General features: G+C 48.5%; 1 protein-coding gene across 11 annotated transcripts in view; it reads left to right on the forward strand.

The window, feature by feature from the left end:
• Positions 1–13,407, forward strand: part of DENND2A (DENN domain containing 2A) — a 97,203-nt gene that overhangs the window by 32,697 nt on the left and 51,099 nt on the right. For 10 of the 11 annotated variants that reach the window (XR_007518404.1, XM_049893424.1, XM_049893427.1 and 7 more), the window contains 2 exons: positions 7,296–7,397; positions 8,089–9,200. Coding sequence is in view for 10 of the 11 variants with exons in the window: in XM_049893424.1 (XP_049749381.1) it covers positions 8,257–9,200 (944 nt within the window). In the remaining variant the exon portion in view is untranslated. Of the gene's footprint in view, positions 1–7,295; positions 7,398–8,088; positions 9,201–13,407 lie in introns of those variants that run through there. The other variant, XM_049893429.1, reaches the window with a different exon arrangement.

Consider the following 13,407-nt stretch of genomic DNA (forward strand, 5'->3'; position numbering starts at 1 on the left):
ACTAGATTGCGCTGTCTTGATTGTTGTAGCCCTTGAGTCACTTATGTCCTATTACCAGCTGGTTTGGGCTGTTACCAAATATATAAGCCTAAGAGTCCATTCACTATTCTTGAGTAGAATCTGATTTTGGGTCATCAAGTGTGTGGTGCAGACTGTCACCTCTCCACCTAGAGAAGTAGTGGTGATAGTTGTGTACACCAGATTTTAGTAGCAGCAGGGGTTCACACTCTAGGGGGGGCAGGATGCTGACAGGCTTCCCCCAAGTGCCAGTGAGGTAGGTGTGTCTCTATTCCTAAAGCACTTGGGTGGGTGAGCTCTGCAGCTGTACCTTAGGCCCCCAATGCAAGTACCTCTGCAAATTGGAAGGTGTCACCCTCCTTCGACCCCTAAGGCAGGAGGCTAGGTGATCTGGGGGAGCTTCAGCCCTCAGTTCCCTGTTGTGGGTCAGTGAGGGCTCTGTTGAATACGCAGAGATATCAAACCTGGGAAACTTGTCTTTCCAGTAATCTGCTAAAAGAATTACAGTCAGATCCCTATCGGAAATGCCTTTGCATTATAATAGCCACCTTGTTCCCTGTAGGGATGAAAGCCCAAGACTGTGGATCACATATGCTTGGCTGGAGCTGGTTCTGTGTTTTTAGTCCAATTAGGGAAGGATTTTTGGTCCCTGGGTTTTTTGTGGCTGTTTCTCTCAGGCCAGGAGAATGGGTTAGAAAAAGACCAAAAAAAAGAAAAGAAAGAAAAACCTCAGTGCAGTTCACTCTCTGGCTCAGGAAATTCCAATGTTAATGAAGCCGCCTGGGAAGGGGAGGGGAGGATTCAGATAAATAGGAGAGAGTAGCACCCTGGAATATAGACAAAGTTACTTATCTTGCTTGGGATGACTGTTTTATCTGAGATTCCCCAGGGGCATGTCCACTGTGTGCGCTGGCTGGGTAGAGATTGCCCCCGAGGGTCAGGCCCGTGTCCCGTGCTTGCGCTGTCTCAGAAGCTGCGGTTAGTTCCTCCGCTCCCAGTCCAAAGCCCAGCGCCAAGGTTCCCTGGCTGGGACGCCACACTCCCAGCTCCAAAACCAGTCGCTGCCTCCCGGTGACTTCTCCTCCTGTCAGCTGCGTTGCCGTGCTGCTAGCGTGCACTGGCTGGGCTTCCCCCGAGGTCAGTTCAGGGGGCCAGGGCTGCGTCCCGTGTTTGCGCCATCACAGAATGCCGTGCTCAGCTCCCCTGCGCCCAGTCCAAAGCCCGGCGCCAAGGTTTCCTCACTGGGACGCTGGCTCCAGGCTCCAAAAACAGTCACTGCTTCCCCGTGGCTGTTCGCTCTCAGTCTCTGTCACTCAGGTCAACTCTTTAGATTTGTGTTAGATGGTCAGTGTTCGTAGATTGTCGTGTATGTGATCGATTCACTTGTTTTTCCAAGCCTTTGCTGCAAGAGGGATCCGAGGTAGCTTCTACCTAGTCAGCCATCTTCTGTCGTTTCTTTCTAGAGAGAGATTTATATCAAAGAAATGGCTCAAGCAATTGTAGAGGCTGGAACATCTCAAATTCATAGGTCAGGATAGAGGCTTCTCCTGATTCATGTAGCCACAGGGACTGGTGAACCCAAGATCAGCAGGTCAGACAGCAGGGCCCTTGCTCACAGGCTGTGAAGATCAACGAATCCCAAGATCGGTAGGCAAGGTGGCAGGTAAGCTGCTAGCTCGAGTCCCAAGAACTGGCGGTCAGACAAACGAGCCAAGTGTGACATAGAGAGGAAGCAAAAGCTCCCGAGCCTTGCCAGAGAGTTCACTTGTATTTGTTGCAGGTCATGTGCTCAGGAAAACTCCCTTCAACTGATTGCTCACAGCAGATCCCATCATGGAGGTGATCACATTATATCAAATCCCATCATGGAGGTGATCACATCATCATATGACTGCCAGACTACATCATGACTGCCAAACCACTGAGAATCATGGCACAGCCAAGCAGACATACAACCTTAATGATCACACCCTCCATTCCCCTCAGTGCCCCCCCAGGACTAGGCAACCACTCATCTACTTTCTGTCTCAGAATCATAGTCTTCTTAGACATAATTTGCTTTATAATAGTTTAAATTATCATTACATTACTTGGCATTTGAGTTATGTTTCAATATTATGAATAATATACTGTCTTAGTTACCTAGTGCTGCAGTAATGACAGATACCACGAGTGGGCGGCTTTAGAGAACAGGAATTTATTGTCACACAGTTTTGGAGGCTAGAAGTCCAAATCAGGGCATCAGATCTAGAGTTTTTCCTTGTCAGTAGCCCCAGAGTTCCTTGGTGTTTGTCTAAGGCTGGATTCTCTAGAGAAGCAAAACCAGTGAAGTGTGTGTGTGTGTGTGTGTGTGTGTGTGTGTGTGTATACACGCATGCATATACTCACACATATAGAGAGAGAGAGATTGATATCAGGGAAATGGCTCACATGGTTGTAGAGGCTGGCAAGTCCCAAGTTCATGAATCAGGCTGGAGGCTTCTCCTGACTCATGTAGCTGCAGGGGCTGGCGAACCCAAGATTGGCAGGTAAGCTGCTAGCTCAGGTCCCAAGAACCGGAGGTCACATGTGGATCCAGAGAGAATAAAAGTCAGCAAGCTTTGCCAAAGTTTACGTATATTGGATGTAGGCCACACCCCAAGTAAACTCCCTTTTTAACTGATTGGCTGCTCACAGCAGATCTCATCATGGAGGTGATTACATTACGTAAGATCTCATTGGGGAGGTGATTACATCATTACACAGCTGCAGACTACATCCTAACTGCCAAACCACTGAGAACCACAGCCCAGCCAAGGTGATACACAACCTTAACCGTCAGTGCTCCTTGGCACATGTCTTCCCCGCGCATGTTTCTGTGTCTTTTCTCCTCTTTTTATGACTCAGAAGTGATTAGGTTTAGGACCTACCCTACTCTGGTATGCCCTCGTTAATATAACAAAAGAAAACCCCTATTTCAAGACAAGATCACAGGCACAGGGGCCAGGACTTCAATACGTTTTTGGCAGGATGCCATCTAAGCCGTAACAATAGCTATGAATATTTTGTGCATACGTTTCCTCCAAATTTAGGATTATTTCCTAGGATAGATTCCCAAAGTATAGAAATCACAGAACTATAAAAAGAGAGATCTGCACAGACCTTCATCCCCTCCAGCTCATAAACAAGTGTTTGTGAGATTCAGCATGATGCAAAAGAAGTGTAAAACAGCTGCCGACGGCAAAGAGCCGAACAAGCCAGACATGCAAAATAATGAGCGAGAGTCTAGTTCTCATCTAGATTGTTGTTGTTGGATGCCTTTGAGTCGATTCCATCTCATGGTGACCCCACGTGACGGAGGAGAGCTGCCCTGTAGGGTTTCCTAGGCCGTAATCTTTATGGGAGCAGATCGCCAGGTCTTCCTCCCGTGGAGCCACTCATGGGTTTGAACTGCCAACATTTTGGTTAGCAGCTGAGTGCTTAACCGTTGTGCCACCAGGGTTCCTTAGTCTAGTTTAGACAATACCATATGAGGCCACAGTGAGATTGTCGATGGAGCACAGACTTGGATTCGAAACATGGACTTATTCCTGGCTCTGTCGCTTATGAGTTATTGTATGAACTTAAAACAAGAGCCCTCACTTCACGGAGGACAGAGAGGAGGAGAGCAAGCTGAAATACTTGCAAGCTGAAAGCAGTTAGAACCTGATCCCTCCCAGCTTGGACCTGGAATACACAAACAAAGGGAAGTGTAGTTTTGATAAGAACTGCTTTAGGTGAAGGGAAAGACAACACTCAATACATGGAAGGTCAGCTCAATTGGACTGGACCAAAAGCAAAGAAGTTTCCGGGATAAAATGAATGCTTCAAAGGTCAGCGAAGCAACGGCCGGGGTCTGGGGAACATGGTTTGCGGGGACTTCTAAGTCAATTGGCAATATAATTCTATTATGAAATCATTCTGCATCCCACTTAGAAATGTGGCGTCTGGGGTCTTAAATGCTAACAAGCGGCCATCTAAGATGCATCAATTGGTCTCAACCCACCTGGAGCAAAGGAAAATGAAGAACACCAAGGCCACACGACAACTAAGAGCCCAAGAGACAGAAAGGGCCACATGAACCAGAGACCTACATCATCCTGAGACCAGAAGAACTAGTTGGTGCCCGGCCACAGTCGATGACTGCCCTGACAGGGAGCACAGCAGAGAACCCCTGAGGGAGCAGGAGATCAGTGGGATGCAGACCCCAAATTCTCATAAAAAGACCATACTTAATGGTCTGACTGAGACTAGAGGAATCCCAGCGGCCATGGTCCCCAGACCTTCTGTTGGCACAGGACAGGAACCATCCCCGAAGACAACTCATCAGACATGAAAGGGACTGGTCAGTGGGTGGGAGAGAGACGCTGATGAAGAGTGAGCTAATTATATCAGGTGGACACTTGAGATTGTGTTGGCAACTCTTGTCTGGAGGGAGGATGGGAGGATAAAGAGAGAGGGAAGCTGGCAAAATTGTCACGAAAGGAGAGACTGAAAGGGCTGACTCGAGAGGGGGAGAGCAAGTGGGAGTAGGGAGTGAGATGTATGTAAACTTACATGTGACAGACTGATTGGATTTGTAAACGTTCACTTGAAGTTTAATAAAAGTTAATAAAAAAAAAAAGTACATTTACCTGAATCGAGGCAATTAAACCATTTCTTAACCAATGTTAGCCTATTGCATGATGTCTGTAACTTCATGATTTGTGGCAAACTCATGGACTGGTCTTCAGCAGAGAGGTGACGCTTGGTCAGACAAGAAACACCCCCACTGGAGGGCTGACACCTGTAAAACCTCGTCCCTATGTAATTTAGTGTTCCCACACAGCATGGCCACCACCTGGCATTTGTTCTCTCCCTCCACAAAATGCTGAACCCACAGGCTGACGTATGGAAGCATTTCCACATTGTGAGTGATTGACGGGAAAAACATGGTTTGCAAATATTGTCCAGCGAAACCGTGTTTCTGTCCTACTAAGGTGGCCAAATGCGTAGTTCTAAGTAAGAATGTTCTGCAGATGTGAAAAACGCCTTCTTGACCTCGTCAAAGTGAGTAGGACAGTAAAGGCCTTAGGCTGCCTTTTGCCTCAGGAGCATCCTCGAGTGGGGTCCAGTCTGCGTTCTCAGGGACCCTGAGCCACAAGTTCCCAGGGCCAGGCGTCTGAGGCAAACTGATGGCAGGGAGAGGGGGCAGGAAAATACCAATCAAATTGTTAAAAGGAAAAGATTGTCAGTAACTGAGTATCCAGAACGACAGGAAGTAGTAAAATTACTCAGAATGTATTCTTGGTCTCAAAGCCTCCTTTAGGCTCCAAAACCCACTTGGATGTGGTCACCCAGTCGTCCCAGCACCGTGGGTTCAGAAGACTGTTCTTTCCCATTGAGTTGTTGTCTGCTGATTCTTACACAAGTGGCTGGAGAGCCATCCTATGGAAACGTTCCCATGGGGTACACCAATTTTGTCCTTTGAAAGGGAGCTATCTGTAAGTAGCTCTTTGAGAAATAAAAAAAAAAATAGTTAAATGAGAGAACCCGGAAGTATAAGAAAACGGTATGCGTTCGTTCTTTGAACAGTATTTCGTGTTTGACTGGGGAATCTTCTGGGCTCAGAAGCACAGCCCCCAAGAATAGGGAGACCTTGGTGGCAGATAAGTTTTTACTGCGCTGCGCCATCTGTAGCTGGTGTGGTGCAGGGGACATGACGTCCGCTGTGTGTCTGTTCTCGCGCAGGCACAGTTTGGACATTTAGTCGAAGAGTGCAGGTTGCCATTTTGCCAGATAGGCCACCTGGATGCTGTTCTGAGGCGGCAAGTGGCCTTCGGCGTCTCTTGTTCCTCGGCTGCTTCAGAGTCTTCCAAACAACAAAAAAAAAAACAACCCATTGCCGTCGAGTTGATTCCGACTCATAGCAACCCTGTGGGACAGAGTAGAACGGCTGGCGGATAGCAGCCGAGCTCTTAACCACTGTGCCACCAGGGCGGAGTCCTCCTCTTCCTCTAAATGTAAGAAAATAGGCGTGTTTTTGAAAGTACTCCAAATCAAAAAACGAAACCGTTATGTGGAGGGGCTAGAGCAACCAATTAAGATTTTTCTTGTACCTGTTTGTTTGAAGATAATGAACGTGAAGCATCAAGAGAGGCAAACGTCGACACTGGCTCAGGAATGAGCCGCACTGGGCAGTTGTTGTTGGGAACAGATTGCCAGGCCTTACTTTCGAGGTGCCTCTGGGTGGGTTTGAACTGTCGACTTTTTGGTTAGCGTTGTTGTTAGGTCCTATCAAGTGGATTTTCAATTCGTTCGTGACCCCATGTGACAGATTAGAACTTACCCATAGGATTTCCTAGGCTATTATCTTGACAGAAGCGGATCGCCAGGTCTTTCTCCCAGGGAGCGGCTGGGGGGTTTGAACCGCTGACTTTTCAGTTAGCAGCCAAGTGCTTAACTGTTGTACCACCAGGACTCCTTCTCCTTCCTGCAGGTGTGGAAAACACTGTATCTGGTTTAAAGTCTTGGTTATGGTTAGAGGTGCTCATTTTTTAACAAATGATTTGACATTTAGTACTCGAAGCCCCTTAAAAAAAAAGAAAAAAAAATTTCTTTCAGAAGTCTAGGGTTTGGTGTGATCCCTGTGGTGCAGTGGTTAAGAGCTTGGATGCTAACCAAAAGGTCAGCAGTTCAAATCTACCAGATGCTCCTTGGAAACGCTGTGGGGCAGTTTGCCTCTGTCCTGTAGAGTTTCTATGAGTTGGCATCGACTTGACGGCAACGAGTTTTGTTTTGTTTTAAAGCTTTAGTGGCATTAATTGTGGTGCCAGGTAAAACGAAACACCACTGGTTTCTCTGAAAGGCTAAGAGTTCTGTTTAAATGAGGGGTGGCATTTTATTTAACAGTTATCAAAAACCCATTGCTGTCAAGTCAATTCTGAGTAGAACTGCCCCATAGGGTTTCCAAGGAGCTGCTGGTGGATTTGAACTTCCGACCTTTTGGTTAGCAGCTGAATGCTTAACCACAGCACCACCAGGGCTCCTTAACAGTTACATGTTTTCCTAAAAATTTTTGGTTACTTTAGCTAAAAAATGTAACACAAAGAGCCTGGCATGGCTCTGAAAATGTGTGGCTCTCCTGGATTGCGGTCTTGGATTGGGGTCCTGCCCTGCCCCCCTGCCGCCTATCCTGGGGAACTCCGTGGAGATGGACAGTTTGGGGCAGGGGCCTGGATCTGCTGCCCTGTGATGGTCACGGCACATCTGTCCCCCAGGCGACCTGGAGCCCCGCTTGGTGCTGACGGGATGACCGTGTGCAGGACAGCCCAGGGCAGCCACAGCCGGACTGCGAGCGAGCACTGCAGATCGACCCCCAAGTAAGGGTGCCCCGCAATTCTTACTTTCTCCCTTTCCCCACCACTCCCCTCACAGGTCCCAAAACTTCCCAAAATGGGGAGGTGCCATCTCCGAGGTCATCTTAGTGAGCTCCTGAAGCCACTGCCTTGTGCTCTGATGAACTTTGGCCAAGCTGTCTGGGAAAGAAAGGCCTGAGCAGTGCCCAGGTTGCAAGGGAGTGGCTCCGGGGCCTCAGGCCATGAAATGACTGCTGTTTTCATCAAGAAAAAAAAGCAAATAATAATGATAGCTCCCATTTACTGTACACCCCTGACAGGCTGGGCACTCGATGTGGGCTGCCTCCTGAAACATTCACAGCAACCCTCTGAGCTCCGTGTTATTAGTGTCCCCATTTTACGGAGAAGGAAACTGAGGCTTAGAGGAGTTAAGCAACTTGCCCCAGGTCACACAGCTGGTCAGGAGTTGAATTGGGACTTAAACTCAGGGCTGTTGGACTCCAGAACCCAACCTCCTTTCCTTCATTCCACTGTGCTGTCTCCCCAAGAAAAATACAACGACATTTTAAAGTGATGGTTTCCATGCTTATGATTTCCAGCTAGCATATGACATTTGTATGTGAGTTCTTTTTTTTTCTAGCAAGCCTCCAGGACCAGCCAAGAAGGATAACTACATACGCATCTCCCCTCTCCGGTGTTTGTCTTTCTCATTCAGGGTGAAGGCGGAAGGTCCAAGGGCTAGGGAAGAGCCCCGGAGGCAGCCGTTGAGAGTGGGAGCACTTCCCCGGGAGCCCCGAGGCCCCACATTCCTTCCCTGGAGACTGGGCAGGAGGCGCTCCTCAGAAGAAGCCCGCGGGAAAGCCCCCGCAGCCTGCTGCCAGACATGCTCAGCCCAGCAGTGGTCCTCAACGGCCCAGCCCCTGAGCTCCAGGCGGGGGATTCCAGCAGGGCCGGGGAGAGGCAGCTCCACAGCACCCTGAACCCCTGCCCCACCACCAGAGGCTGGGTCCGGCACCGCATCAAGGACAAGATATCTGAGTGGGAGGGGAAAAAGGAGCCGCTTGTCCCCGCCCCGGGCAAGAAGGCAGATGGACAGGAGGCTGACGTGGCATCCTGTGTGCCAGAGAGAAGAGGCAGTGATGCTGCGAGGACGGGGGTCCCTGAGGCCGAGACCGGCAGCCAGCCAGAGGCAGAGAGCACAGAGGAGGCAGGGAGCGAAGGGCCAGTGAGAGCCAGGGGACAGGAGGCAGCCTGGAGGCCAGAAGTCGCCTGGCAGGGCGGGGAGCCGGGCACGCAGCACCCCGTAAAGGACAGCCTCTCGGTGCTGAGGCAGGTCAGGAGGCTGGAGCAGGCTTTGAAGGATGGCTCTGCGAGGTTGGCCCCCCAGCTCCCTGGGACCTGCTACTCCCTGCAGTGCCCACTGGACAAGGCAGGTGAGGGGCCCAGCCTTCGGGAGGGCCGTGTGGGCGGCTCTGAATCCAGCCGCAGGCTCCTAGACCTGGGGACCCAGGAGCCCACCCCTGAGCCTGCAGGAGAAAGGAAGGGCTCAAGCGCAAGCCCCTGGGACCAGAGCCTGGAAAGCGTGTACAGCGAGTACGAGGAGTCCCCCCTGAGGCCCTTCATCAGCCCCCCGCCGAAGCCCCGGAGAACGTTCCAACATGAGGAAGAAGGGGCCAGGGCTGGGCAGCCAGGCCGCGTCATCTGGAGAGAGAAGAAGGGCCTGCTTCCCCTGCCCTCGAACCCGCCGCCCCTGCCCTCCTCCCCACCCCCACCCTCAGTGAACCGAAGACTCTGGAATGAGAGGCAGAGGGCCAGTGCCGACCACAGGTAGGTGACGGGCCAGCAGAATACTGCCGTGTGACTGACTTTCTCTTCCATTGAACTGGTGGGTCTTAAAGATGGTAGGGCCTGCTCACAACTGAGCAATGCTGTGTGTGGATTGAGCCTGGAAACGTGACAACTGATGTGTGCATTTTTCTGTTTGTTCTCAGTCCTCCAAAAAGAGTATTTGTTTTTAAAAAGTAGCCTTTGGGGTGCAGCTGCTATGGAAAACAGCTTGGTGTTCCTCAAAAAGTCAAAGATAGAATTACTATATGACTCAGCAATTCCACTCCAAGGGAGTCCCTGGGTACCACAGTTGTTTAAGGGCTCAACTATTAACCACAAGGTTAGTGGGTCAAACCCACCCAGAGGCACCTTGGAAGAAAAGCCTGGCGATCTGTTTCCAAAAGGTCACAGCCTTGAAAGCCCTATGGAACAGTTCTACTCTGCACGCATAGGGTCACCATGAGTGGGAATCAACTTGATGGCAACTGATACGGTTTTTGGTATATACCCAAAGGAACTGGCAACAGAAACTCAGATACTCGTTCAAGATGTTCGTGACAGCATTATTCACAATAGCCAAAAGGTGGTAACAACCTAAATGCCCATTGATAGATGAATAGATAAATAGCTAAATAAAATGTGACATATCCATACATTGGAATATTATTTAGCCATAAAAAAGAACAAAATTCTAATATATGCTACATGGTGGATAAATCTTGAAAACATTATGCTACGTGAAACAAGTCAGACACAAAGGGTTATATATTGTAAGATTCCTCTTGTATGAAATAACCAGAATAGGTAAATCCGTAGAGACAGAAAGCAGATTAGTGGTTTGCCAGGGGCTGAGGCTGGGTGGGGCGATGGGGAGTAATTACAAAATGGACACAGGATGTTTGTTATGGATTGAATTGTATCCCCCCAAATTCTGTGTTGTGGATCCTAGCCTCTATGCCTGTGGCTATAATCCCATGTGGGAATGGGTTGTCTTTGTTATGTTAATGAGGCAGGGTTAGTGTAGGGTATGCCTTGAATCAATCTCTTTTGAGATAAAAAAAGAGATTAAACCAGCAAGTGAAAGCAGCAGAGATGGGGGAAGAGAGGTGCCAACCACACGAAGATGGTCGATGCTCGATGCTCGGAGCAGAAGCTCAGACAGACAAGGACCTTCCTCCACAGCCGGCAGAGAGAGAGCCTTCCCCCAGAGCTCGCCTCCTGACCTGTGACAGATACGTTTCTGTTTGTTAAAGCCACCCGCTGGTGGTATTTCTGTTGGAGCCGCACTGAGTAACTAAGCCAGCGTGCTTCTGGGGGGGTGACACTTCTGGAACTAGAGAGGGTGGTAGCTGCAACATTGTGAAGGCACTAAGTGCAACAGAATTGTTCACTTTAAAATAGTTAATTACATGTGATGTGAATTTTACCTTAATTAAAAAAAAAAAGATATCCACGTTTGACTTAAAAAAAAAAAAAGTAGCCTTTGGATATGATAACATCAAAAATACTGAACACTCTGATTCATGGTGACCCCGTGCATGTCAGAGTAGAACTGTGCTCCTTAGGGTTTTCAATGGCTGATTTTTCAGAAGTGATTTGCCAGGCCATTTTTCTGAAGGGCCTCTCGGGAGGCTTGAACCTCCAGCCTTTTCGTTAGCAGCTTGAGTGCTTAGCCGTTCATACCACCCAGGAACTGAGTACTTGTAATTCAAACAGTAGCTAAGAGTTACCTTGTGTGAACATTGGCAGGCTATGGATTGGTGCTAATGGACAGGCATCCTGCTATTAATACCGCCACTACTGCCTGAAGGAGCCCTGGTGGCGCAGCCGTTCAGCACTTGACTGCTAACCAAAATGTCAGCGGTTCCAACCACCAGCCTATCCATGGGAGAAAGACGTGGCAGTCTGCTTCCGTAAAGATTTACAGCCCCGGGGACCCTCTGGGGCAGTTTTACTCTGTCCTATAGGGTCATTATGAGTTGGAATCGGCTCCACAGCAATGAGATTGGTTTTTTGGTTCATTGCATGGTGCCCGGATCTTCCGGGGCCCTTCCTCTCATGCTTTTTCTCTGGGTGGGCTCTAGAAGCACGCTGCCTGGGTTCAACCCCTGGCCCTGCCACTGTCTATGGATGTGACCTCGAACAAGTTATTTGGACTCTAGAAAGCTATTTCCTCATTTATACATTCACCACCGAGAATATTTTATAACATTATACTAAAGCATGTCAGTGTTTCAAAATAAAACCTCTGCTTTGGAAACAGTTTCTTTTATGCTTTGAAACTTAATTTCTAGTCCATTTTTGTAATGTGCTAATTGGCCGGATACCCACTAATATAGCAACCAGCTTTAGAGCAAAACTTCTGGAACAGTTGTCTGTACTTACGGCCATGACTGCCTTGTTACTGGTTTTTGTTGGCCCACTTTACTAGAGCTTTGGCCATTCATCCTGAAACTGCCCTTGCCCAAGTCCACCAGCCGTCTCCATCTCGCTAAACCAGTTGTCAGTTCTCTGTTCTCTCTTACTTTACCTCTCTCTCCCTTTTTTTGCTTTTTGATTTTATAGGTTATAATTTATTTTATTTTTGTTGTTATTGAGAATATACACAGCAGAACCATACATACACCAATTCAACAATTTCTGCGTGTACAATTTTGTGACATTGGTTACAGTCTTCAAGTGGTGCAACCATTCTTACCCTCTTTTCCCAAGTTATTCTTCCCCCATTAACATAAACTTGCTGCCCCTGAGCTTCCTATCTAATCTTTCGAGTTGCTATTGACTTGACCTTTCTTGGTGTTTCAGGAACAACTGTTGACCTCTCTTGGTGCTTAAGGAACAATTGTTGACGGCTCTGGGCCTGTCACTCTCTCCACTGGGCTTCTGGAACACCCACTTTCTGGCTGTCCTGCTTCACTGGCTGCTCCTGCCTATTTCCGTCTCCCCAACAGTCAGCATGACCCCTGCACCCCACCCAGATCAGGCTGAGGCCACCTTCTGTCCTCCATCTGCACTCCCTCCCGAAGTGACCTCTGTCCACCCCTTTATGTGTCATCTACTGCTTATGGTTCCCAAGTTTCCAACTCCAGTCTTGAGTTGCTCCCCCAGCTTCAGGCTGGTGTGGCCACCTCCTGCTTGGGTCTCCATCTGGTTCCTTAATAGTTTGGTCTTAACATATTGAAACCTAAATTCTCAATCCAGGCACCATAATCGTTTCTTCCCCAAATGCTCGCAAATGGCATCACCTTTCATTTAGTTGCTTCTGCTGAAAACCCAGGAGTCACCTCAGATGCCTCTCTCTCACGTTGTTGTTGTTAGGTGCCATCAAGTCAGTTCTGACTCACAGCGACCCTGTGTACAACAGAACGAAACCCTGCGCAGTCCTGCACCATCCTCACAGCCGTTACTATGTTTGAGCCCATTGTCGTAGCCTCTGTGTCAGTCCGTCTTGTTGAGGGTCTTCTTTTTGCTGCCCCTCTGCTTTACCAAGTATAATGTCCTTCCCCAGGGGCTAGTCCCTCCTGAGAACATGTCCAAAATGAGCAAGGCGAAGTCTTTTTCACATACCCCCCCACCTTTTTCATCGTTGGCCAGTCCTGGTTCTACTTGTTTTCGTTTTTTTTTTAATTTTATTGTGGGGAAAAAAATATATGTGACAAGTGTGCCATTTGGCCACTTTGAAGCATACGATTCACTCATCCATGAATCACATTCACCATGTGGTGTGACCGTCACCGCTATGTTTCCACAGCGTTTTCATCCCAAACAGAAACCCTGCCCCAGTAAGGAATAACTCTCATCCCCCCTCCCCTGCAGTCCCTGGTAGCTACTTCGTCTTTTTGCCTCTGCGAATTTACCTGTTCTAGATATTTCATCCACATGGGGACATACAGTGCTTGTCCTTTTGTGAAGAACTGATTTCACTTAGCATAATGTTTTCAAGGTTCATCTGTGTTGTAGCATGTATCAAGACTTCATTCCCTTTTTATGGCTGAATAATATTCCATTGTGTGTCTGTACCACCTTGTGTTTATCCATTCAGCAGCTGATGGACATTGCTGTTGTTTCCACCTTTTGGTTATTGTGAATAGTGCTGCTATGAACATTGGTGTACAAGCACCTGTTTGAGTGGGCTCTGGCTTTAAACCATATCCCAAATCTGACTACGTTTCCTCTGCGGCTACCTCCTGAGTTGTCTTGGGCACCC

This window comes from Elephas maximus, chromosome 8, assembly GCF_024166365.1.
Source record: "Elephas maximus indicus isolate mEleMax1 chromosome 8, mEleMax1 primary haplotype, whole genome shotgun sequence".
In the NCBI taxonomy this organism is placed as follows: domain Eukaryota; kingdom Metazoa; phylum Chordata; class Mammalia; order Proboscidea; family Elephantidae; genus Elephas; species Elephas maximus.